At 45.1% G+C, this 26,486-nt stretch overlaps 1 protein-coding gene across 1 annotated transcript in view; it reads right to left on the bottom strand.

The window, feature by feature from the left end:
• The window catches only part of LOC124008413 (fibroblast growth factor 11-like), a 168,493-nt gene that overhangs the window by 34,358 nt on the left and 107,649 nt on the right, over positions 1-26,486 (bottom strand). The window contains exon 4 of the mRNA XM_046319679.1: positions 16,025-16,128. Within this exon, the coding sequence (XP_046175635.1) occupies positions 16,025-16,128 (104 nt within the window). The remainder of the gene's footprint in view (positions 1-16,024; positions 16,129-26,486) is intronic.

Here is a 26,486-nt window from a genome sequence, read left to right as displayed (position 1 = left end):
TTTTACCTCGTATCAGTCTCATTCTGAACGTCGATGACTTCAAATCTGCAACGAATCCTAGTCTAAATGATGATTCAGCGATACACAAATTGTCTTAATAATTTACTTGCAAACTAACTAAATAATCACACAGAAATACATAAACATAAACACGGAATACGTTGAATTGATTACTAACATAATACAATGAAAAGTCCCTAGCTGACTAACCCGATATGATGGCTTGTTACACAATGAAAGGGAGGGGGAGAGACAAAGAAGGGACCCATTGTATATACATGTGGAAAGTATGCTCATTATAAATATGGATAGTTAGCACCCTAACAACCGCTCATTTGGATTTAGAAATGCAACACATAAACTCAGAAAAAAAAGAAACAGACCTTTTTCAGGACCCTGTCTTTCAAAGATAATTCGTAAAAATCCAAATAACTTCACAGATCCTCATTGTAAAGCGTTTAAACACTGTTCCCCATGCTTGAACCATAAACAATTAATGAACATGCACTTGTGGAACGGTCGTTAAGACACTAACAGCTTACAGACGGTAGGCAATTAAGGTCACAGTTATGAAAACGTAGGACACTAAAGAGGCCTTTCTACTGACCCTGAAAAACACCAAAAGAAAGATGCCCAGGGTCCCTGCTCATCTGCATGAACATGCCTTAGACATGCTGTAAGGAGGCATGAGGACTGCAGATGTGGCCAGGGCAATAAATCGCAATGTCCGTACTCTGAGACGCCTAAGACAAAGCTACAGGGAGACAGGACAGCCAGCTGACCACATGTAACAGCACCTGCGCAGGATTGGTATATCCAAACATCACACCTGTGGGACAGGTACGGGATGGCAACAACAACTGCCCGAGTTACACCAGGAACGCAAAATCCCTCCATCAGTGCTCAGACTGTCCGCAATATGCTGAGAGGCTGGACTGAGGGCTTATAGACCTGTTGAAAGGCAAGTCCTCACCAGATATCACCGGCAACAATGTCGCTTATGGACACAAACCCACCGTCTCTGGACCAGACAGGACTGGCAAGAATTGTTCTTCACTGATGAGTCGTGGTTTTGTCTCACCAGGGATGATGGTCGGATTCGCGTTTATCATTGAAGGAGCATTACACCAAGGCCTGTAGTCTGGAGCGGGATCGATTTGGAGGTGGAGGGTCCGTCATGGTGTGAGGCGGTATGTCACAGTATCATCTGACTGTGCTTGTTGTCATTGCAGTTGTCATTGCTGGCAATCTCAATGCTGTGTGTTACAGGGAAGACCTGTATGGGAAGACCTGACATGATGCTCCAGCATGACAATGCCACCAGCCATTCTGCTCGTTCTGGCTCCAGGTCATCTATAAGTCTTTGCTAGGTAAAGCTTCGCCTTATCTCAGATCACTGGTCACCATAACAACACCCAGCCGTAGCACGCGCTCCAGCAGGTATATCTCACTGGTCATCCCCAAAGCCAGCACCTACTTTGGTCGCCTTTCCTTCCAGTTCTCTGCTGCCAATGACTGGAATGAATTGCAAAAATCGCTGAAGCTGAAGATTTATATCTCCCTCTCTAACTTAAAGCATCAGCTATCTGAGCAGCTTACCGATCGCTGGAGCTGTACACAGCCCATCTGTAAATAGCCCATCCAATCTACCTACCTCATCCACATATTGTTTTTATTAACTTTTTTTGCTCTATTGCACAGCAGTATTTCTACTTGCATATCATCATCTGCACATCTATCACTCCAGTGTTAAATTTGCTAAGTTGCAATTACTTCACTACTATGGCCTATTTTTTATTGTCTTACCTCCTCACCCCATTTGAAAACACTGTACATAGACTTTTCTACTGTGTTATTGACTGTATGTTTGTTTATTCCATGTGTAACTCTGTGTTGTTGTTTGTGTCGAACTGATTTGCTTTATCTTGGCCAGGTCGCAGTTGTAAATGAGAACTTGTTCTCAACTGGCCTACCTGGTTAAGTAAATGTGAAATAAAATGCCAGAAATGTCCAGGAACTTGCAGGTGCCTTGGTGGAAGATTGGGGTAACATCTCACAGCAAGAACTGGCAAATCTGGTGCAATCCACGAGGAGGAGATACAGTGCAGTACTTAATACAGCTGGTGGCCACACCATATAGAGACTGTTACTTTTGACCCCCCCCCCCTTTGTTCAGGGACACATTATTTATGTTAGTCACATGTCTGTGGAACTTGTTCAGCTTATGTCTCAGTTGTTGAATCTTGTTATGTTCATACAAATGCTTACACATGTTAAGTTTGCTGAAAATAAACACAGTTGACAGTGATACGATGTTTCTTTTTTTGCTGAGTTTATTTGTGCTTGTATGGCTGACGTCTCTCTGTTGAAATCACCCAGTGTATGGGGAGTCAGTTCGACAGAAGTCCCTGGTTGTGTAATCTCTGGTTGTCCACCAGAGGTCTCAATGTCCAAAGTTGTAGTAGGCTTCATTGTTCCTGAGTGTTAGTTAGATGGATACTGTATAGTTTTGAGAGGGAAATGTTCTTGTTTTCTCATCTTTGGTCAAGTTTCCTAGACTACGTTACATGCAGAGCTGCAGATCTATCTTAGTCTAGTCTTCTTCTTCTCTGTTGAGATTCAGAGGGGTTACCATTTTGTGACATTCAATTGCAACCATTTCAATGTGTAGCCAAAGCGCCACACTTTCTGATCTAATATCTTAATTATTCAGCGAGTCCTTTAACCTCTTCAGACTTGGGGCAGTATTTCATTTTTGGATAAAAAGATGTGCCCGTTTTAAGCTCAATATTTTGTTACGAAAAGATGCTCCAATATGCATGGAACTGATAGCTTTGGAAAGAAAACACTCTGACATTTCCAGAACTGCAAAGATTTTCACTGTGAGTGCCCTAGAACAAAAGCTTCAAGCAAAACCAAGATGTTTCTGCAACCAGGAAATGAACAGGATTTCTGAGGCTACGTTTTTCATTATCTCCTTATATGGCTGTGAATGCGACAGGAATGAGCCTGCCCTTTCTATTGTTTCCCCAAGGGGTCTGGAGCATTGTGACGTATTTGCAGGCATATCATTGGAAGATTGACCATAATAGACTACATTTGCCAAGTGTCCGCACGGTGACCTGCGTGGAAATTGGTGCGCAAAACTCAGCTGCTGGTATTTTTCCATGGGATTCTGAGAAAAACCATGCTTCCACGAACGGCATATCAATGACGCAAGAGGTTAATGCACTCGCCTTGGAGGGTGGTTCCATCACATTGCCACAATGTCTGTGCTCACGTGGGTATGGTTACTGACTTAGCAAAGTTTCTATGAAAAACAATTATCTCATTTAGAAGGCTAAAATCACATTTCATCAAATAGTTTCATATGTAATCATATGTTTTCCAACATTTAGATGTATTTCTGAAAACTGGGACGTAAACATTTGTAGAGTCACAGATATTTAGTTGTACCGTCCTTAATGATATCACAAAACAATAAAGTGTGTGAATTTGTAATCTGAATAAAGTGAAAAAGGCCATTCTTGAACATGGAGTGAGGCATTCTTATTAATTTGTTAGATAACCAGTTTGTATTTAAGTATAACTTTTGTATGACTAAACCCATTATTGAGAGGTCTAATGCTTTAATATTTAATTATTTCTGCCACTCTGAATTCATATTCATTTTATAAATACGGCCGTTTAATTTTGTCTGGCTTGCAGTTCCCCCCAAAAATCATATTTTTGTTCTCATATAATTTAAATAACTGTTTGCTAGGTGCAGGCAAGATCATAAGCAAACAGATTGGGATATGACTAACAAGTTAAACCTCTCTGGGATATGTGGGACGCTAGCCTCCCACCACGCCAACAGCCTGTGAAATTGCAGGGTGCCAAATTCAAAACAACAGAAATCTCATAATTAAAATTCCTCAAACATACAAGTATTATACACCATTTTAAAGATAAACTTCTTGTTAATGCAACCGCTCTGTCAGATTTCAAAAAGGCTTTACGGCGAAAGCACACCCTGCGAATATATTAGGTCAGTGCCAAGCCACAGAAAAACATACAGCCATTTTCCAACCGAGGAGAGGAGTCACAAAACTCAGAAATAGCGTTATAAATATTCACTTATCTTTGATGATCTTTAACGGAATGCACTCCCAGGAATCCCAGATCCACAATAAATGCTTGTTTTGTTCGATAAAGTCCATCATTTATGTCCAAATACCTCATTTGTGTTCGCTAGTTTAGCCCAGTGATCCAAATGCACAATGTGTGAGAAATTAGTTCAGACGAAAAGTCAAACAAGTTACATTACAGTTTGTAGAAACATGTCAAACGATGTATAGAATAAATCTTTAGGGTGTTTTTATCAGAAATCTTCAATAAAGTTTCAACCGGACAATTCCTTTGTCTTTAGAAATTAAAAGGAACGCAGCTCGCATTCTGCCAGACCTCTTAGTCAAACAGCTCTTATTCGCTCCTCCCTTCATAGTAGAAGCCTGAAACAAGGTTCTAAAGACAGTTTACATCTAGTGGAAGCCTTAGAAAGTGCAATATGACCCCATAGACACTGTATATTTGATAGTGTCATGCTGGTGAATGAGGACCCAAAAGCGACTTGGCGAAAACAGAGTATTTAATCCAGAATAAACTTTACAAAACAAAAAGCATAATACTACACGTAAAGACAAGAACAGACTGGAGACTTGATCGAGAACTGCAGGTTGCCTCGGGAAGGCACTTGAACCTAGCAGACTCAGACACCTGCTCACCACGCAGCATCTGAGGGAAACACGACACGACAGGGCAAAACATAGACACAGCACGGTGAATTATAAATGAGGATCCGACAGGGCAGGTACGGGAAACAAGGAGAGAAATAGGGACTCTAATCAGGGAAAAGGATCGGGAACAGGTGTGGGAAGACTAAATGATGATTAGGGGAATAGGAACAGCTGGGAGCAGGAACAGAACGATAGAGAGAAGAGAGAGCGAGAGAGTGAGAGAGGGAGGGGGAGAGAGAGGGATAGAAAGAGGGAAAGAACCTAATAAGACCAGCAGAGGGAAACGAATAGAATGGGAAGCACAGGGACAAGACATGATAATAAATGACAAAACATGACAGTACCCCCCCCACTCACCGAGCGCCTCCTGGCGCACTCGAGGAGGAATCCTGGCGGCAACGGAGGAAATCATCAATGAGTGAACGGTCCAGCACGTCCCGAGACGGAACCCAACTCCTCTCCTCAGGACCGTAACCCTCCCAATCCACTAAGTATTGGTGACCCCGTCCCCGAGAACGCATGCCCATGATCTTATGTACCTTGTAAATAGGTGCGCTCTCGACAAGGACGGGAGGGGGGGAGGGAAGACGAACGGGGGGTGCGAAGAAAAGGCTTAACACAGGAGACATGGAAGACAGGATGGACGCGACGAAGATGTCTCGGAAGAAGCAGTCGCACAGCGACAGGATTGACGACCTGGGAGACACGGAACGGACCAATGAACCGCGGAGTCAACTTACGAGAAGCTGTCGTAAGAGGAAGGTTGCGAGTGGAAAGCCACACTCTCTGGCCGCAACAATACCTAGGACTCTTAATCCTGCGTTTATTGGCGGCTCTCACAGTCTGTGCCCTGTAGCGGCAAAGTGCAGACCTCACCCTCCTCCAGGTGCGCTCACAACGTTGGACAAACGCTTGAGCGGAGGGAACGCTGGACTCGGCAAGCTGGGAAGAGAATAGAGGAGGCTGGTAACCCAGACTACTCTGAAACGGAGATAACCCGGTAGCAGACGAAGGAAGCGAGTTGTGAGCGTATTCTGCCCAGGGAGCTGTTCTGCCCAAGACGCAGGGTTTCTGAAAGAAAGGCTGCGTAGTATGCGACCAATCGTCTGATTGGCCCTCTCTGCTTGACCGTTAGACTGGGGATGAAACCCGGAAGAGAGACTGACGGACGCACCAATCAAACGACAGAACTCCCTCCAAAACTGTGACGTGAATTGCGGGCCTCTGTCTGAAACGGCGTCTAACGGGAGGCCATGAATTCTGAACACATTCTCGATAATGATTTGTGCCGTCTCCTTAGCGGAAGGAAGTTTAGCGAGGGAATGAAATGTGCCGCCTTAGAGAACCTATCGACAACCGTAAGAATCACAGTCTTCCCCGCAGACAAAGGCAGACCGGTAATGAAGTCTAGGGCGATGTGAGACCATGGTCGAGAAGGAATGGGGAGCGGTCTGAGACGACCGGCAGGAGGAGAGTTACCCGACTTAGTCTGCGCGCAGTCCGAACAAGCAGCCACGAAACGGCGCGTGTCACGCTCCTGAGTCGGCCACCAAAATCGCTGGCGAATAGACGCAAGAGTGCCTCGAACACCGGGATGACCAGCTAACTTGGCAGAGTGAGCCCACTGAAGAACAGCCAGACGAGTGGAAACAGGAACGAAAAGGAGGTTACTAGGACAAGCGCGCGGCGACGCAGTGTGCGTGAGTGCTTGCTTAACCTGTCTTTCAATTCCCCAGACTGTCAACCCGACAACACGCCCATAAGGAAGAATCCCCTCGGGATCAGTAGAAGCCACAGAAGAACTAAACAGACGGGATAAGGCATCAGGCTTGGTGTTCTTGCTACCCGGACGGTAAGAAATCACAAACTCGAAATGAGCGAAAAACAACGCCCAACGAGCTTGACGGGCATTAAGTCGTTTGGCAGAACGGATGTACTCAAGGTTCTTATGGTCTGTCCAAACGACAAAAGGAACGGTCGCCCCCTCCAACCACTGTCGCCATTCGCCTAGGGCTAAGCGGATGGCGAGCAGTTCACGGTTACCCACATCATAGTTGCGCTCAGATGGCGACAGGCGATGAGAAAAATAAGCGCAAGGATGAACCTTATCGTCAGACTGGAAGCGCTGGGATAGAATGGCTCCCACGCCTACCTCTGAAGCGTCAACCTCGACAATGAATTGTCTAGTGACGTCAGGAGTAACGAGGATAGGAGCGGACGTAAAACGTTCTTTTAGAAGATCAAAAGCTCCCTGGGCGGAACCGGACCACTTAAAACACGTCTTGACAGAAGTAAGAGCTGTGAGAGGGGCAGCAACTTGACCGAAATTACGAATGAAACGCCGATAGAAATTAGCGAAACCTAAAAAGCGCTGCAACTCGACACGTGACCTTGGAACGGGCCAATCACTGACAGCTTGGACCTTAGCGGAATCCATCTGAATGCCTTCAGCGGAAATAACGGAACCGAGAAAAGTAACGGAGGAGACATGAAAAGAGCACTTCTCAGCCTTTACGTAGAGACAATTCTCTAAAAGGCGCTGTAGAACACGTCGAACGTGCTGAACATGAATCTCGAGTGACGGTGAAAAAATCAGGATATCGTCAAGATAGACAAAAACAAAGATGTTCAGCATGTCTCTCAGAACATCATTAACTAATGCCTGAAAAACAGCTGGCGCATTGGCGAGACCAAACGGCAGAACCCGGTACTCAAAATGCCCTAACGGAGTGTTAAACGCCGTTTTCCACTCGTCCCCCTCTCTGATGCGCACGAGATGGTAAGCGTTACGAAGGTCCAACTTAGTAAAGCACCTGGCTCCCTGCAGAATCTCGAAGGCTGATGACATAAGGGGAAGCGGATAACGATTCTTAACCGTTATGTCATTCAGCCCTCGATAATCCACGCAGGGGCGCAGAGTACCGTCCTTCTTCTTAACAAAAAGAACCCCGCCACGGCCGGAGAGGAAGAAGGCACTATGGTACCGGCGTCAAGAGACACAGATAAATAATCCTCGAGAGCCTTACGTTCGGGAGCCGACAGAGAGTATAGTCTACCCCGAGGAGGAGTGGTCCCCGGAAGGAGATCAATACTACAATCATACGACCGGTGAGGAGGAAGGGAGTTGGCTCGGGACCGACTGAAGACCGTGCGCAGATCATGATATTCCTCCGGCACTCCTGTCAAATCGCCAGGTTCCTCCTGAGAAGTGGGGACAGAAGAAATGGGAGGGATGGCAGACATTAAGCACTTCACATGACAAGATACGTTCCAGGATAGGATAGAATTACAAGACCAATTAATAGAAGGATTATGACATACTAGCCAGGGATGACCCAAAACAACAGGTGTGAAAGGTGAACGAAAAATCAAAAAAGAAATAGTCTCACTGTGGTTACCAGATACTGTGAGAGTTAAAGGTAGTGTCTCAAATCTGATACTGGGAAGATGACTACCATCTAAGGCAAACATGGGCGTAGGCTTGTCTAACTGTCTGAAAGGAATGTTATGTTTCCGAACCCATGCTTCGTCCATGAAACAACCCTCAGCCCCAGAGTCAATCAAGGCACTGCATGTAGCACCCGAACCGGTCCAGCGTAGATGGACCGACATAGTAGTACAAGATCTAGATGAAGAGACCTGAGTAGTAGCGCTCACCAGTAGCCCTCCGCTTACTGATGGGCTCTGGCCTCTTACTGGACATGAATTAACAAAATGTCCATCAAATCCGCAATAGAGGCACAGGCGGTTGGTGATCCTCCGTTCCCTCTCCTTAGTCGAGATGCGAATCCCTCCCAGCTGCATGGGCTCAGTCTCAGAGCCAGAGGAGGGAGATGGTTGCGATGCGGAGCAGGGAAACACCGTTGATGCGAGCTCTCTTCCACGAGCCTGGTGACGAAGATCTACCCGTCGTTCTATGCGGATGGCGAGAGCAATCAAAGAGTCCACACTGGAAGGAACCTCCCGAGAGAGAATCTCATCTTTGACCACTGTGTGGAGTCCCTCCAGAAAACGAGCGAGCAGCGCCGGCTCGTTCCAGTCACTAGAGGCAGCAAGAGTACGAAACTCTATAGAGTAATCCGTTATGGATCGATCACCTTGGCATAGGGAAGCCAGGACCCTAGAAGCCTCCCCACCAAAAACTGAACGGTCAAAAACCCGAATCATCTCCTCTTTAAAGTTCTGGTAATTGTTAGAACAATCAGCCCTTGCCTCCCAGATAGCTGTGCCCCACTCTCGGGCCCGGCCAGTAAGGAGTGAAATGACGTAAGCAACCCGAGCTCTCTCTCTAGAGTATGTGTTGGGTTGGAGAGAGAACACAATCTCACACTGGGTGAGAAAGGAGCGGCACTCAGTGGGCTGCCCGGAGTAGCAAGGTGGGTTATTAACCCTAGGTTCTGGAGGCTCGGCAGGCCAGGAAGTAACAGGTGGCACGAGACGAAGACTCTGGAACTGTCCAGAGAGGTCGGAAACCTGAGCGGCCAGGCTCTCCACGGCATGGCGAGCAGCAGACAATTCCTGCTCGTGTCTGCCGAGCATGGCTCCTTGGATCTCGACGGCAGTGTTACGAGCGTCTGTAGTCGCTGGGTCCATTCCTTGGTCGGATCCTTCTGTCATGCTGGTGAATGAGGACCCAAAAGCGACTTGGCGAAAACAGAGTATTTAATCCAGAATAAACTTTACAAAACAAAAAGCATAATACTACACGTAAAGACAAGAACAGACTGGAGACTTGATCGAGAACTGCAGGTTGCCTCGGGAAGGCACTTGAACCTAGCAGACTCAGACACCTGCTCACCACGCAGCATCTGAGGGAAACACGACACGACAGGGCAAAACATAGACACAGCACGGTGAATTATAAATGAGGATCCGACAGGGCAGGTACGGGAAACAAGGAGAGAAATAGGGACTCTAATCAGGGAAAAGGATCGGGAACAGGTGTGGGAAGACTAAATGATGATTAGGGGAATAGGAACAGCTGGGAGCAGGAACGGAACGATAGAGAGAAGAGAGAGCGAGAGAGTGAGAGAGGGAGGGGGAGAGAGAGGGATAGAAAGAGGGAAAGAACCTAATAAGACCAGCAGAGGGAAACGAATAGAATGGGAAGCACAGGGACAAGACATGATAATAAATGACAAAACATGACAGATAGGCAAAAAACTAAAAACCTCAGATTTCGCACTTCCTGGTTAGATTTTGTCTCAGGTTTTTGCCTGACATATGAGTTCTGTTAGACTCACAGACATCATTCAAACAGTTTTAGAAACTTCAGAGTGTTCTCCATATCCACTAATTATATGCATATTCTAGCTCTTGGGCCTGAGTAGCAGGCAGTTTACTCTGGGCACCTTATTCATCCAAGCTACTCAATACTGCCCCCCAGTCCCAAAGAAGTTAATCAGGGTGATGCTGGCCTTTTAGGCTGAGTTCCTCTTTCTAGTGTCTGTGTTCCTTTGACCATCTTAATCTTTTATTTTTATTGGCCAGTCTGAGATTTGGCTTTTTCGTTCCAACTCTGCCTAGAAGGCCAGCATCCCGGAGTTGACTCCTCACTGTTGACGTTGAGACTGGTGTTTTGCAGGTACTATTTAATGAGCTGCCAGTTGAGGACTTGTGAGGCATCTGTTTCTCAAACTAGACACTCTAATGTACTTGTCCTCTTGCTCAATTGTGCACCGGGGCCTCCCACCCCTCATTCTATTCTGGTTAGAGACAGTTTGCGCTATTCTGTGAATATAGTAGTACAAAGCATTGTACGAGATCTTCAGGTTCTTGGCAATTTCTCACATGGAATAGCCTTCATTTCTCAGAACAAGAATAGACTGATGAGTTTCAAAAGAACGTTCTTTGTTTCTAGCCATTTTGAGCCTGTAATCGAACGCACAAATGCTGATGCTCCAGATACTCAACTAGTCTAAAGAAGGCCAGTTTTATATCTTCTTTAATCCAACAGGTTTCAGCTGTGCTAACATCATTGCAAAAAGGTTTTCTAATGATCAATTAGCCTTTTAAAATTATACAATTGTGTTAGCTAACACAACGTGCCATTGGAACACAGGAGTGATGGTTGCTGATTTTGGTTCTCTGTATGCCTATGTAGATATTCCATAAAAAAATCTGTTGTTTCCAGCTACAATACTCATTAACAACATTAACAATGTCTACACTGTATTTCTGATCAATTTGATGTTATTTTAGTAGACAAAAAACGTGTTTTTCTTTCAAAAATAAAGACCTTTCTAAGTGTCCCCCAACTTTTGAACAGTAGTGCATATTAAAAACTCTTCTGTATCTTATTTTCCATCATTAACAATTAATATCAGTAATAATGTCAACAGTTCATGCAAAGGATTGTTACCTATAACCAGGATTGCCATTGCATTACATTTTTGTCAAGCTAACAATTATTGTGATTCATCCTATATGTTCCCTAACATCCTTACCCCCTAGCAGTAGATGTGGGATACACACACACACACACACACACACACACACACACACACACACACACACACACACACACACACACACACACACACACACACACACACACACACACACACACACACACACACACACACACACACACACACACACACACACACACACACACACACACACACACACACACACACACACACACACGCACATAAACAAACAAACCCTTTCACCCACAATCACCCATAAGCTCAATGGTTGTTACATCCCAGAGCCCAACTGAAGAAAGGACTTGATTTACAAATGCATATTCAGTTACAGCTGTTTGAGAAAGCATGCAAGATTGATTGAGGTTGAAGGAATTGTCCTTAGAGCTCTGAGACAGGATTGTGTTAAGGCACAGATATGGGGAAGGGTAACAACAAATGTCTGCAGCACTGAAGGTTCCCAAGAACACCGTGGCTTCCATCAATCTTAAATGGAAGAAGTCTGGAACCGCCAAGACTCTTCCTAGAGAGGAAATGGCCTTGATCAAGGAGGTGACCAAGAACCCGATGGTCACTCTGACAGAGCTCAAGAGTTAATCTGTGGAGATGGGAGAACTTTCCAGTAGGACAACCATCTCTGAAGCGCTCCACCAATCAGGCCTTTATGGCAGAGTGGCCAGGCGGAGGTCATTCCTCAGTAAAAAGCACATGCCAGCCTGCTTGGAGTTTGCCAAAAGGCATCTAAAGACTCTCAGAACATGAGAAACAAGACTATCTGGACCGAATGGCAAACATCTGGAGGAAACCTAGCACTATTCCAATGATGAAGCATGGTGGTGGCAGCATCATCCTGTTGGGATGTTTTTCAGCAGCAGGGACTGGGAGACTAGTCAGGATCAAGGGAAAGATTAACAGAGCAAAGTACAGAGATCCTTGATGAAAACCTGCTCCAGAGCGCTCACAACCTCAGACTGGGGCAAAGATTCACCTTCCAACAGGACAACGACCATAAGCATACAGCCAAGACAATGTAGGAGTGGCTGTGTGCGACGATATCTGTGCAGCAACGCTCCCCATCCAACCTGACAGAGCTTGAGAGGATGTGAAGAGAATGGGAGACACTCCACAAATAGAGTTGTGCCAAGCTTGTAGAGTCATACCCAAGAACACTCAAGGCTGTAATCGCTGGCAGCTAAGCCGAGGACAGCCAAGCCAAATTTGGTTGAGCAGTTGATGTGGATTAGGGCGTTTTCTCTCTGTTGTCTCCTGAAGTCCACGATCCGCTCCTTAGTTTTGTTGTCGTTGATGGAGAGGTTATGTCCTGGAACCACTCCGCCAGGGCCCTCACCTCCTCCATGAGGACTGTCTCGTCATTGTTGGTAATCAGGCTTATCACTGTTGTGTCATCAGCAAACTTGATGATTGAGTTGGAGATGTGCGTGGCCATGCAGTAATGGGTGAATGGGGAGTACAGCAGGAGGCTGAGCACTCACCCTTTAAGGACCTCCGTGTTGAGGATCAGCGTGGCGGAGGTGTTGTTTTCTACCTTCACCACTTGGGGTCAGCCCGTCAGGAAGTCCAGGACACAGGGAGGGATTCAGACATAGGGCCCAGAGATTAGTGCTTGTAGGGCACTATGGTGTTGAAAGCTGAGCTGTAATCGATCAAAAGCATTTTTACAGGTATTTCAGTGTGCAGTGCGATGGCGTTTGCATCATCCGTGGATTTGTTGGGGAGGTATGCAAATGTAGTTGGTCTAGGGTGTCGGGTAGGGTGGAGGTGATATGATCCTTAAAATAACTAGCCTCTCAAAGCACTTCATGATGACAGAAGTGAGTGCTTAGGGGCGATAGTCATTTAGTTCAGTTATCTTCGCTTTCTTGGGTACAGGAACAATGGTGGATAGGGCGAGATTCAATATGTCCGTAAACACTCCAGCCAGCTGGTCTGCACATGCTCTGAGGACATGGGTTGGGATGCTGTCTGGACCGCCAGCCCTGTGAGGTTTAACACGCTTAAACATCTTACTCACCTCGGCCACAGAGAACGAGATCTCACTGTCCTCGTTAGAAGCGGTGGCTTGTGTTTTCGCGGCTCAGTGTTTTCTTCGAAGTGGGCGAAGGTGTTTAGCTTGTCCGAAAGAGAGGTGTCGGTGTCCGAGATGTGACTGACTTTCCCTTTATAATCCGTGATTGTCGGGAGTCCCTGTCACATACGTCTTTTGTCTGAGACGACTTTGTCCCTGAATTGTCATTTTGCACCTTTGATTGCCTGATAGCTGGTCTGATTGTGCATGTCCATGTTCCCAGCCACCTTGCCGTGGTTAAATGCGGAGGTTCACACTTTCAGTTTTGCATGAATGCTGCTATTGTTACAATCGTTATAAGGAGTGGACCAAGATGCAGCGTGGTATATTTCCATCCGCTTTATTAGGAAACGTGAAGCTCAATGAAGTGCTCGCAGGCAACTATACCTAGACAAGATCCCACAAAGCACAAAGGGGAAATGGCTGCCTAAATATGATCCCCAATCAGAGACAACGATAAACAGCTGCCTCTGATTGGGAACCATACCAGGCCAACATAGAGATATAATCACCTAGATGACACACCCTAGTCACACCCTGACCTAACCAACATAGAGAATAAAAAGCTCACTATGGTCAGGGCATGACAGCTATCCACAATTTTTGGTTTGAATATGTTATAATCGTCACAGTGAGAACAACATCCTCTATGCACTTCCCGATGAAATGTAATAAAAAATGTTATACATTTTTTACCACTTTTTCTCCCCAATTGGTAGTTACAGTCTTGTCCCATCACTGCATCTCCCGTACAGCCTCGGGAGAGGCGAATGTCGAAAGCCATTCGTTCTCTGAAACACGATCCTGCCAAGCTGCAAAGCTTCTTAACACACTGCTCGCTTAACCCGGAAGACACCCATGCTAATGTGTCAGAGGAAATAACTGCTGACCAAAGTCAGGGTGCTTGCATCCAGCCCGCCACAAGTCACTAGAGTGCAGCGGGACAAGGACATCCTGGCCGGCCAAACTCTCCCCTTATCCGAACAACGCTGTGAAGCAGTGCCTTAGATGGCTGCGCCACTCCGGAAGCCTTTACCAGTTCAGTGTATACGTCAATACTATTTTCAAAGGCAACCCGGAACACATCCCAGTCCGTGTGATCAAAACAATCTTGAAGCATAGATTCCGATTGGTCATACCAACGTTGAACATTCAGGTACTTCCTGCCTACTGTTTTTTTATGATTTGTTTTATTTCACCTTTATTTAACCAGGTATGTCAGTTGAGATCAAGTTCTCATTTGCAACTGCGACCTGTCCAAGATAAAGCAAAGCAGTGCAACAAAAACAACAACACAGATTTACACATAAACGAACGTCCAGTCAATAACACAATAGAAACATCTATGTACAGTGTGTGCAAATGTAGAAGATTAGGGAGGTAAGGCAATAAATAGGCCATAGAGGCAAAATAATTCAATTTCGCATTAACACTGGAGTGATAGATGTGCCGATGATGATGTGCTGTTAGAGATATTGGGGTGCAAAAGAACAAGAAGATAAATTACAATATGGGGATGAGGTAGTTGGGTGTTATATTTACAGATTGGCTGTGAACAGGTACAGTGATCGGTTAGCTGCTCTGACAGCTAATGCCTAAAGTTAGAGAGGGAGATATAAGTCTTCAGCTTCAGTTATTTTTGCAATTCATTCCAGTCACTGGCAGCAAAGAACTGGAAGAAAAGGCAGCCAAAGGAATTTGGCTTTGGGGATGACCAGTGAAATATACCAGCTGGCGCGTGTGCTACGGGTGGGTGTTGCTATGGTGACCAATAAGCTGAGATAAGGCATGGCTTTACCTAGCAAAGACTTGTAGATGACCTGGAGCCAGTGGGTTTGGTGACGAATATATAGTGAGGGCCAGCCAACGAGCGCATACAGGTCGCAGTGGTGGGAAGTACATGGGGCTTTGGTGACAAAACGGATGGAACTGTGATAGACTACATCCAGTTTGGTGAGTAGAGTGTTGGAGGCTATTTTGTAAATGACATCGCCGAAATCAAGGATCGGTAGGATAGTCAACTGACGAGGGTATGTTTGGCAGCATGAGTGAAGGAGGCTTTGTTGCGAAATAGAAAGCCAATTCTAGATTTAATTTTGGATTGGAGATGATTAATGTGAGACTAGAAGGAGATTTTACAGTCTAACCAGACACCTAGGTATTTGTAGTTGTCCACATATTCTAAGTCAGAACCGTCCAGAATAGTGATGCTAGTCTGGTGGGCGGGTTTGGGCAGCAATCCGTTGAAGAATGCATTTAGTTTTACTAGCATTTAAAAGCAGTCGGAGGCCACGGAAGGAGGGTTGTATGGCATTGTAGCTCGTTTGGAGGTTAGTTAACAGTGTCCAACGAAGGGCCCGATGTATACAGAATGGTGTCGTCTGCGTAGAGGTGGATCAGAGAATCGCCCGCAACAAGAGCGACATCATTGATAAATACAGAGAAAAGAGTCGGCCCGAGAACTGAACCCTGTGGTACCCCCATAGAGACCGCCTGAGGTTCGGACAACAGGCTCTCCGATTTGACACACTGAACTCTATCTGAGAAGTAGTTGGTGAACCAGGCGAGGCAGTCAATTGAGAAATCAAGACTATGTAGACTATTATTCAGGTTTCTGTAACTGTCATAACTTAATTAATAAGAGGTTGCCATACTGACGTGTACAGATGTTATTACTACGGTACAAGTGGTATTGATAGTGTCATAACTTAATTAATAAGGGGTTGCCATACTGAGGTGTAGAGGTATCCATCGCTGTTCATCCCAATGTAGAGCCCTGTCTTAGTGCTCTGGATGGCTACTATCCTCAGTCCCACAGGAATCAAGTTGAACTGCACTGCAAAACAGACACAAGGGAGGGAAATATAGAGGGGGAGGGGCAGAGTGAAGGATGGAGATAGAGACATGTTAGAGCAGTCTACACATGTTGTTGCTTTCTAAAAACATGCTCAGTGTTTGAGAAACACAATTACAGCCTCCTCTCGTTTCATCCCTACCTCCATCCGTCAGTGAAAAAAGAAAGAGAGGAAGATAGTCAGAAGTTTAAGAACAACAAAGCCTCTCTGTTCCACCTGCGGGTCAGAGTGACCAGGAAGAAAGATAAAGAGAGAGGGGGAAAGGAAAGTGCTTGTGAGAGAGAGAGAGAGAGAGAGAGAGAGAGAGAGAGAGAGAGAGAGAGAGAGAGAGAGAGAGAGAGAGAGAGAGAGAGAGAGAGAGAGAGAGAGAAGAGAGAGAGAGAGGTGGGAAAGGAGAGTGAGGGAAGGAGAGAAGAGGGAGAAAAAGAAAGAGGGAACGATGGAGAGATAAAGAGAGAGGGGGAAAAATAAAGTCTGAGAAAGAGAGAGAGAAGGGGCGAAAGACAGAAAGAGTGAGAGAGAAACTGAGAGAGAGGGGAAAGGTGAGTGGGAGATAAAGAGGGTGAGAGATGAGAGAGCAAGATAAGAAAGAGTATGAAAGAAGGAGAGAGAGAGAACAGAAGGCTTTAAGCCTATGGAGTTCATTACGGAGTGAAACCTGCAGAATTCATCTTTAACAACACTGTAAACCCGCTTTCTTTCTCCTTTCCCACTTTCTTTTTTCTCTTTGAAAAGGGATACTTCTGGGATTTTGGCAGGATCTGGCACCTCTCTGTTCTGGACGGTTTCGTTCCGGAACCTATTTGTCCGGATACGGTACCTCTACACGAGAAAAAAATAATTGTTGAGAAAAAAAAAAAAAGTATAATTCCAGATGCCGCCTCATTCATTTTCCTGCACCTAAAATATGTCATTTGAAAACGTTGATTTTCAGCCGGGGGCCTAACATTCTAAGATTTCATTAGTGTTGTGGCAGCCTGGGCTTTTGGTTTGTGCAACATTATAGCCTGTATCATTTTCTCTAATAGACATGAGCCTGCAACTCTTATCTTGCCAGCTTTGCAGTTCATCATTTGTTCCCTTATGGAATCATAGCCGAGGGAAGTGTGCTGGAGGAGCTGCAGCACCTCTGATTACTTGAAATAAATTTGCCAAAGTTATAGAATTACTGCCGTCTGTTATTAAATAATCATAAATAATAGCTTAAATCATACAGAATACTACTCCAGGAGTAGGCCAATCATTTTGCCACAGAGGATCAATAGCTTCATTCAAAAAATTGCTTAGCTGTGGATTGTGTTCATGTCGACCAATAACAAAGTATACTTTGTAGAGCCCAGGAACGCTTGGCATATCTGCCAGTGAACAGCATGCAACAAGCCGTTCGCAATATTCCAAATACAATCATGGAAAAACACAGGTTGGAAAGCAAATGGCTCCTGCTGAAAAGAGAAAACTCTAGAAAACTCTAAGTTGTTTTATCAACTTCCAAATAGGCCTATTGAGAAAACAATGTTTTACAAAGTGAAACCAGAGATAGGCTTTTAGCACGAGAGTGTCGGCCGTCACCCGCGAGTGAGCTGCGCATCATTGGGCGAGTCAGTGAAACTGGAAAGCTTTTCTAGGACTATCATTTCCTCCTCGTATTGTACAATATGTGTCTCCACACATCTAGGCTATTGATGGATTCAAGACGAGGAGGTTTTTAGTGATCTCAGATTCTTCGTTTGTCAATGTCGAAGTAGCCTGTCAGTTCGATCATTTGTGCGGTGGTCTGGGAAAGCTTCCAGTCATATACAATTAGGTAGAATCACATAAAAGTACACAATAAGTTTGTGCATCTTCTGTAAGCGCCTCAACACTAAATGCTCTATGCAACAACGAAAATACAATGATATGCACAGCTTTGTTATAAAGCAGATTATTTTCTTCTTCGTGCATTCCCGTTACCTCGGAGCACCCCGGGTCACCCCCTTCTTGCGCTCATTTGTTGTTCCGGCCCCTCCTCATTTACAATTTGGGCACTGACGGTAACAGCAGCTGTGACCGTAGATGCTGTTACCATAGACTTCCGGTCACTGCGCTAATGCTAGATAGCAAGCTTCCTTCAAACTGCAGGCAGAGATATAAAATGATATCCAGGAGTTCATCTGGCTCTGGGGAAGAAGATAAAGGGCTTCATTGCCACAATCCCCAAGTATCCCTTGATGGCAGTTCAGTGTATCTCCTCTATTCTGAACCTTGGATTTTCCCATAAAAACACACCAAACCTGGCTCTGTCTAAAAAGCATTGTATGTGTCTACAGTATCAGTCAAACGTTTGGACACACCTACTCATTCAAGGGGTTTTCTTTATTTTTACTATTTTCTATGTTATAGAATAATAGTGAAGACATCAAAACTATGAACTAACACATATGGAATCATGTAGTAACCAAAAAAGTAATAAACAAATATATTTTATATTTGAGATTCTTCAAAGTAGCAAACCTCTGCCTTGATGACAGCTTTGCACACTCTTGGCATTCTCTCAACCATCTTCATGAGGTAGTCACCTGGAATGCATTTCAATTAACTGGTGTGCCTTGTTAAAAGTTCATCTGTGGAATTTCTTTCCTTCTTAATGCGTTTAAGCCAATCAGTTGTGTTGTCAGGGGGAAGATAGCCCTATTTGGTAAAAGACCATATTATGGCAAGAACAACTCAAATAAGCAAAGAGAAATCACAGTACATCATTACTTTAAGGCATGAAGGTCAGTCAATGTGGAACATTTCATTACATTTATTAGACTGGTCCTTCTGTAGCTCAGTTGGTAGAGCATGGCGCTTGTAACGCCAGGGTCAACCACCCATGTAGAATGTATGCACATGACTGTCATAAAAGCGTAAATGGCATATATTATTATATTACTTAACTGCACCTCAGATTGCAGCCTAAATAAATGCTTCACAGAGTTCAAGTAACAGATACATCTGAACATCAACTGTTCAGAGTAGACTGCGTGAATCAGGCCTTTCTGGTCCAATTGCTGCAAACTAACAACTACTAAAGGACACCAATAAGAATAAGAGACTTGCTTGGTCCAAGAAACACAAGGAATGGACATTAGACCAATGGAAAAATGTCCTTTGGTATGATGAGTCCAAATTTTCCCTGTTCTGTTTTTCAACAGGACAATGACCCAACACACTCCAGGCTGTGTAAGGGCTATTTGACCAAGAAGGAGAGTGATGGAGTGCTGCATCAGATGACCTGGCTTCCACAATCACCCAACCTCAACACAATTGAGATGGCTTGGGATGAGTTGGACTGCAGAGTGAAGGAATAGCTGCCAACAAGTGCTCAGCAAATGTGGGAACTCCTTCAAAACTGTTGGAAAAGCATTCCAGGTGAAGCTGGTTGAGAGAATGCCAAGAGTGTGCAAAGCTGTCATCAAGGAAAAGGATGGCTATATTAAATATATTTTCATTTTTTGGACACTTTTTTGGTTACTACATGATTCTGTATGTGCTATTTCATAGTTTTGATGTCTTCACTATTATTCTACAATGTAGAAAATAGTACAAATAAAGAAAACCCTTGAATGAGTAGGTGTGTCCAAACTTTTGACTGGTAGTGTACAGTATGTCCTCTCTCATCATCAGTGAGTCTTGAACGTGAGCCCAGTGTACCCTCTATGTGGGGGGATATACCAAGTAACAGGTTAACGTGAGCGATTGACAAAACGCGGCCCCTCAGCTTCACAACACTGGGGGAGCCATGCAGATTTTAAACTAATGCCTGAAAGCATTAAGGTGACTGCTGCCGAGAGAAACAAAGCTTTAAAAGGTCCAAAGAAACAAGCTAGGAATAGTAGCTTTAAATAAGCCCCTCAATCGCCAGTGTCACGACTTCCGCCGGAGTCGGTCCCTCTCCTTGTTTCAAGCGACATTCGGCGGTCGACGTCACCGGCCTTCTAGCCATAACCGAACCACTTTTCATTTTCCATTTGTTTTGTCTTTCTTTTTTACACACCTGGTTTCAATTCCCCCAGTACATGTTCATTATTTGACCCTCTGGTTTCCCCCATGTTTGTGTGTGTGTTTGTTTTATTATAAGGCTTTATCTGACGGCTGGTATATTGTTGCCGGATTTTGTTATATACGCCCGTTTATTTCGTGGTACCGGTATTTTTCCAGCACCAGAGTATTGTGTTAATACTGGTGTTTTTCTTGAACTAAATACCTTGTCCACGCATCTCAGCTCTCCTGCGCCTGACTTCTTTCACCAGTTACTCACAGCCTTGGCAGCCAGTATAAAAAAAAACAATCCAAGTGCAATTATCAACCCCTGACCACTTTCGTCTAATACAGTTTTCTCGCTGAAAGGAAGAGAGTGATGAGGGGATGGGTGGTGAAAGAGTGCAGCCATGGCTGCCCCCGCCGCCTCTCTATCTCCAGGCCAGGATTTTATTTGTTCTATCGATCCCTGAATCTCAACTAGGCCATTTCGCAAATGAACATGGTGTCACCGAAGACCACGGAGAAGATGACAAATAGAAGAGCACCCTCTCTATCGCAAACACACACATTGAATATGTAATAGCCCCTTCCTCTCCATAACCCTGACCACTGCGACAGACAGCACACACAATCCTCTCTCTCTCTCCCTTTCTCGCTCATCAAGACCCTGCACTGACCTGTATTTCACTTTGTGTCTCCCCTCCCCTCTCTTTTCTCCAATCTCTTTAATCATTAATCATTTCTCCCACCATTCATTTGCTCACGTCCTCTCTCTATCTCTTCACCTACTCTCCAGTATCTCCTACGTTCCTACTACTCTCCCTCTCTCCCTTCTCATTCTCCTCGCTATGTTCTGTTCCATTCTTCCAGGCATCAGAGGAGTGCGTCTGTCCGTCCCCCCACCCCTCCATCCCCTCCATGGCATAGTGAGTGAGAGTTTGTCCTTCTTTCTCGCTTCATCAACGGTGTCTCTCATCGTCTAGGTTATACCACTCTTTGTAGATAATAGGTCAGCCTGCCATTTCTCTGTTGCTGTTCCTCTTCTCTTTTTTCGCTCTTCTCTCTTTCTTTCTCCAGATGCTTGTCGTAACTGTGGGGAGACTGCTCAATTAATTAAAGTTGTTTGAGTGAGAGACAGATGGAGGGAGAGAGAGAGATAAAGAGAGAGACGGAGCGAGAGTGAGAAGATAGATAGGTGGCTTTCCTGAATCAATCCCAGCAAGTCAATTTGAGAGCTTGAGATCATCTACACAATAAATAAATGAGGAGAAAAACTACCAGGGAGAGAGGGATGGAGGAGAGGAGAGGAGAGGGCATCAGCGAGCTTGTTGATAAGCAGAAGGGATGGACGGATGACAGGAGGGATAGAGAGTAGGCGTGGAGGAGAGGGAGGAAGGGCAATGGAGGGAAGGTGTGGAGGTGGCATCAGTTGTCTTGTTGCTGTGATGTTGTTCTGCATTGAGCCTTGCAGTGAGAGCAGGATTAGCTGTCATGTAGAAAGTTCAATACAAAGCCAGGAAGTAGATGTAGTCCATCTACTTGTAGTCCATCTATTTGTAGTCCAAGTAGATGGACTACAGGAAGTATAGCTTGTTCTCTACTTCCTATTTGTTAGGAGAGGTTGTAGAGAGGGGGGTCATTGCGTCTCAAATAACACCCTAGTACCTCATGTAGTTCACTACGTTTGACACTCAAGAATTATTTCATATCAGGATTTACGGATTACTTGAGTGACGTGAGATTGACTACTTTTGAAGTGCCTATGATACTCATTCTTCTATTCCTATAGCAGTTTCCCAAATGGCACCCTATTTCCTAGGGGCCCTGGTCAAAAGTAGTGGACTCTATAGGGAATAGGGTGCTCTTTGTGATTGAAGTAATGTGTAATGCTCTTCTGATGTGCATAAACCCTATCTGCCTGTCACTCATCTCTCATCGCCATGATGATGCTACTTTAAGGGATTACTCAGACATCATCAATCTACCAAACAGAGCAACAGATCGAGAGGAAGAGGATAGGGGTCACAAGAGGTCAAATAATGTAGAGACCACCAGTCATCTAACGTCTGCCTATACGCTCTATTCCTTTTCATTTTCTATTATTTTATCCATTTTTCTATATCTACTTTGTGCATGACACAAGAAATTTTTCCAAAATTGTTTACAGGCAGATTATTTCACTTATAAATCAATGTATCACAATTCCTGGTGATCAGAAGTTTACATTCACTAAGTTGACTGCCTTTGAACTGCTTGGAAAGTTCAGAGTCCATCTACACTCTCCCTCTCTCTCACTTTCTGTATTTAACCTACTCTATTCCTTCAGTGTTGTTTCACCTCTTCACCTCTTCTTCGATTCTACCTCCTGTGAAACACCTACACTCATTTACCTGTCTTATTCTACATCCTCATTTCTCAGCACCCCTTCTCTTCCTTACTTCTTTCTCTCTTACTGTCCTCTGTCTCCCTGACTCTGTCTTTTGCTCTCTCTCTCCTTCTCTCACACTGTCCCTTGATCTCACTTCCCTATTCCTCACCCTGTCTGATGCTCACACACCCTCTGTCTCTCTCTGACTCTCTCTGACTGTGACTCTGTCTCTGTCTGTTGCTCTCTGTCTCTCGGTCTCTGTCGGTCTCTCTCTGTCGCTCTCTGTCTCTCGGTCTCCCCCTGTCTCGCTCTGTCTCTCTCTCTCTCCGTCTCTATCTCTGTCTCTCTCTGTCTGTCTCTCTCTCTCTCTCTCTCTCTCTCTCTTTCTTTCTTTCTTTCTCTCTCTCTCTCTGTATCTCTCTCTCACTGTGTCTCCCCCTCTCTGTCTCTGTCTCTCTCTTTCTGTATCTCTCTGTCACCCGCTCCCTTCATCCGACTGCAGCATAAGAAGTGCATTTCAATGCTTTCAATATATCGCATGCCTTTCCTTTCCTTTCCTTGAGTGCTGCTATCTTTGTGCACAAAGTTTTGATGCTTTTCCTTTCAGAGGTTTTCCTTGTCTTGTCTGTCTGATGAATAAAGATAGCTGTTAACAACTGCACTACTTTGAGAGAGTTTCCCTGTGTGTGTGTGTGTGTGTGTGTGTGTGTGTGTGTGTGTGTGTGTGTGTGTGTGTGTGTGTGTGTGTGTGTGTGTGTGTGTGTGTGTGTGTGTGTGTGTGTGTGTGTGTGTGTGTGTGTGTGTGTGTGTGTGTGTGTGTGTGTGTGTGTGTGTGTGTGTGTGTGTGTGTGTGTGTGTGTGTGTGTGTGTGTGTGTGCATGCGTGTGTGTGATCGAGTTACTCTGGGGAGGATGTCAGACCAGACCAATCACTGAACTGGAAGAGATGAATAACGATTTTCAGAAGCAGTAATTGGAGGGGATAAAAGTGCAGGGAATCAAGCTGACTGGTCCTTATGGCTTTCCGATGGGATGTCCACACAAAAGTCAATTTATCCTCCGCCCCTGTCCAGACGGATTGAGATTTTCAAAGCAGGCCAAATCCATTAATACCACTTCACCACCCTTCCAACCCCAATCTCTCACTTTCTTGTTTTTCATCTTCCTCTGCTACTCTCTGGATCTCTGTTTTTCAGTCTCCGTTTTTTTTCTCTGCCTCTCAATAAACTATTCTCACAACCTCTTACCCTCCTTGTCTCTCTTTCTTCTGTTTCTCTCTGTCTCAGTTTCTTTTTCTCTCTCCATCTCTCTGTTTCATTTTCCGGCCTGTTTCTCCCTCCTACCTTTCTCTGTAGGTTGTGAGAGTCCCTCCTCTATTGCTACAGTATTAAGGCATCCTCCTCCTCTCCTCCCCCTATCTTCCCCCTCTCCATCTCCCTCCTTCATGTATCTCAAGTGGAGGTCGAGCTCTCTCACACACACAGCCATGTCACAATGTCAACCCACTGGTCAGTCCAGCTGGTCAGAGAAGAGGTGTCCAAAATCTGGATTCTCCCTCCCCCCCCCACCCTCCTTCCCTTATTACCCCTATTACATAACTCTCTGAAAGAGAGAGGGAGAGAAATAGCCAGCCTCTCTGACCTCCCACCAGAGGGGGGAGACACAGTGATTGAATGGCCATCAGTGGATCGCCAGCTGCTCATTTGGCATCGCAGTCCCTCCTCCCTTGATCTCCTCTTTCTCTCATCTCTCATCCCTCCTCTCTCTCCCTCTTCCCTGTCTTCCCATCTGTTCCTCTGCTGTCTGTTCCTCTGCTCTTCACCTTCCATCGTTTCTTTCTTTCTTTCAATCCTTCCTTCCTTCCTCTTTGCCTAGGTGTAGGGATACTACTGACACACAGTGCAATTGATGCCCAGCTAGCACATTTGTTTCCTTGGGGGAACATCAGTTTTTGGTTTCCCATTGGCTCTGGGAATTATTATAATGATTTTTTTTATTTAACCTTTATTTATTTAGGGAATGAAGCCCTAAATAACCAGTAAAACGGAAGTTTTTTTTTAACATTCTGAAAACAGAAGTGACGATGTTGCCGGTTCTGAGAACGTTTTACCATGGTTCCCTGATACTTTTCCTGGGAGGTGCTAGTAATGTTCTGAGAAAATAAATTATACGTTACTTGAAGGTAATTAAATAATGTTCTGAGAACATATTTCAATCAGACTTTTAATAACACTGCCAACTTATTTTGGGTTAACTGTTTTGAACCAGCACAGACAGTGCCCTCAAAGCTCATCACTAAGCTAAGGACTCTGGGACTAAACACCTCCCTCTGCAACTGGATCCTGGACTTCCTGACGGGCCGCCCCCTGGTGATAAGGGTAGGCAAAAACACATCTTCCATGCTGATCCTCAACACGGGGCCCCTCAGGGGATTGTGCTTAGTCCCCTCCTGTACTCCTTGTTCACCCACGACTGAATGGCAATGCACGACTCCAACAACGTCCTTATATTTGCCTACAACACAACGGTGGTAGGCCTGATCACCAACAATGATGAGACAGCCTACAGGGTGGAGGTCAGAGACAATAACCTCTCCCTCAACGTGAGCAAGACAAAAGAGCTGATTGTGGACTCCAGGTAAAGGGGGGCCGAGTACACCCCCATTCACATCGACTGGGCACAACAACTCCTATTCCCCCTCAGGAGAATAAAATATTTGGCATGGGTCCGCAGATACTCAAAAAGTTCTACAGCTGCACCATCAAGATAATCCTGACTGGTTGCGTCACCGCTTGGTATGGCAACTGCTCAGCATCCGACTGCAAGTGCTACAGAGGGTAGTTTGTATGATCTAGTACATCACTGAGGCCAAGCTTCCTGACATCAGGACCTATATACTAGGCGGTGTCAGAGGAAGACCCTAAAAAAGACTCCAGCCATCCTAGTCGTGAACTGTTCTCTGCTACCGTGGGTTAAGCAGAACCGGAGTGCTAAGTCTAGGTCCAAAAGCCTCCATATCAGCTTCTACCACCAAGCAATTAGACTGCTAAACAGTTAATCAAATGGATACCCAGACTATTTGTATTGACACCCTTTTTTACACTGCTGCTACTCTCTGCTTATTATCTATTTCTAGTCACTTTACCCCTACCTACATGAACATATTACATCAATTTACTGACCTGTACCTTCGCAGATTGACTCAGTACTGGTACCCCCTGCATATAGTCTCATTATTGTTTTTATTATTTTTTATTATTTTCTGATTTTAAAAAACTATATTGTTGGTTAAGGTGTCACGTTCTGACCTTAGTTCCTTTGTTTTGTCTTTGTTTTAGTATGGTCAGGGCATAAGTTGGGGTGGGCAGTCTATGTTTATTTTTCTATGTTGGTTTTTGTATTCGGCCTAGTATGTTTCTTAATCAGAGGCAGGTGTCGTCAGTTGTCTCTGATTGAGAATCATACTTAGGTAGCCTTTTTCCACCTGGGTTTCTTTTTTGTATATTTCCTGTTTAGTGTTTGTCATTCCCATTACGGGAGTGTTTGTTTGTTGCTTATTGTTTTTGTTCAGTGTTCATATTTGCTTATTTAAATTATGGACACTTATCACACTGCGTTTTGGTCCTCCGATCCTTCTCGCTTCATATCCTCAGAAGAGGAGGACGAGATCCCTTACAAAAACACCCACCACAAAAGGACCAAGCAGCGTGGTAACGGGCAGCAGCAGCGATCGCAGGACTCATGGACTTCGGAGGAGATTCTGGACGGCAAGGGACCATGGGTACAGGCTGGAGAATATCGCCACCCCAAGGCTGAGCTGGAGGCAGTGAAAGCCGATGAGGAGCCTATGAGCGAAAGCCTATGAGGAGGCAGAACGGCGGCGCGGCTGGAAGCCCGAGAGGCAGCCCCAAAAACGTATTGGGGGAGGCACACGGGGAGTGTGGCGAAGTCAGGTAGGAGACCTGCGCCA

The sequence above is a fragment of the Oncorhynchus gorbuscha genome, linkage group LG21, assembly GCF_021184085.1.
Source record: "Oncorhynchus gorbuscha isolate QuinsamMale2020 ecotype Even-year linkage group LG21, OgorEven_v1.0, whole genome shotgun sequence".
NCBI classification, from domain to species: Eukaryota; Metazoa; Chordata; class Actinopteri; order Salmoniformes; family Salmonidae; genus Oncorhynchus; species Oncorhynchus gorbuscha.
Note: the sequence above shows the minus strand (reverse complement) of the source record. Positions and strands in the feature narration are given on the sequence as shown.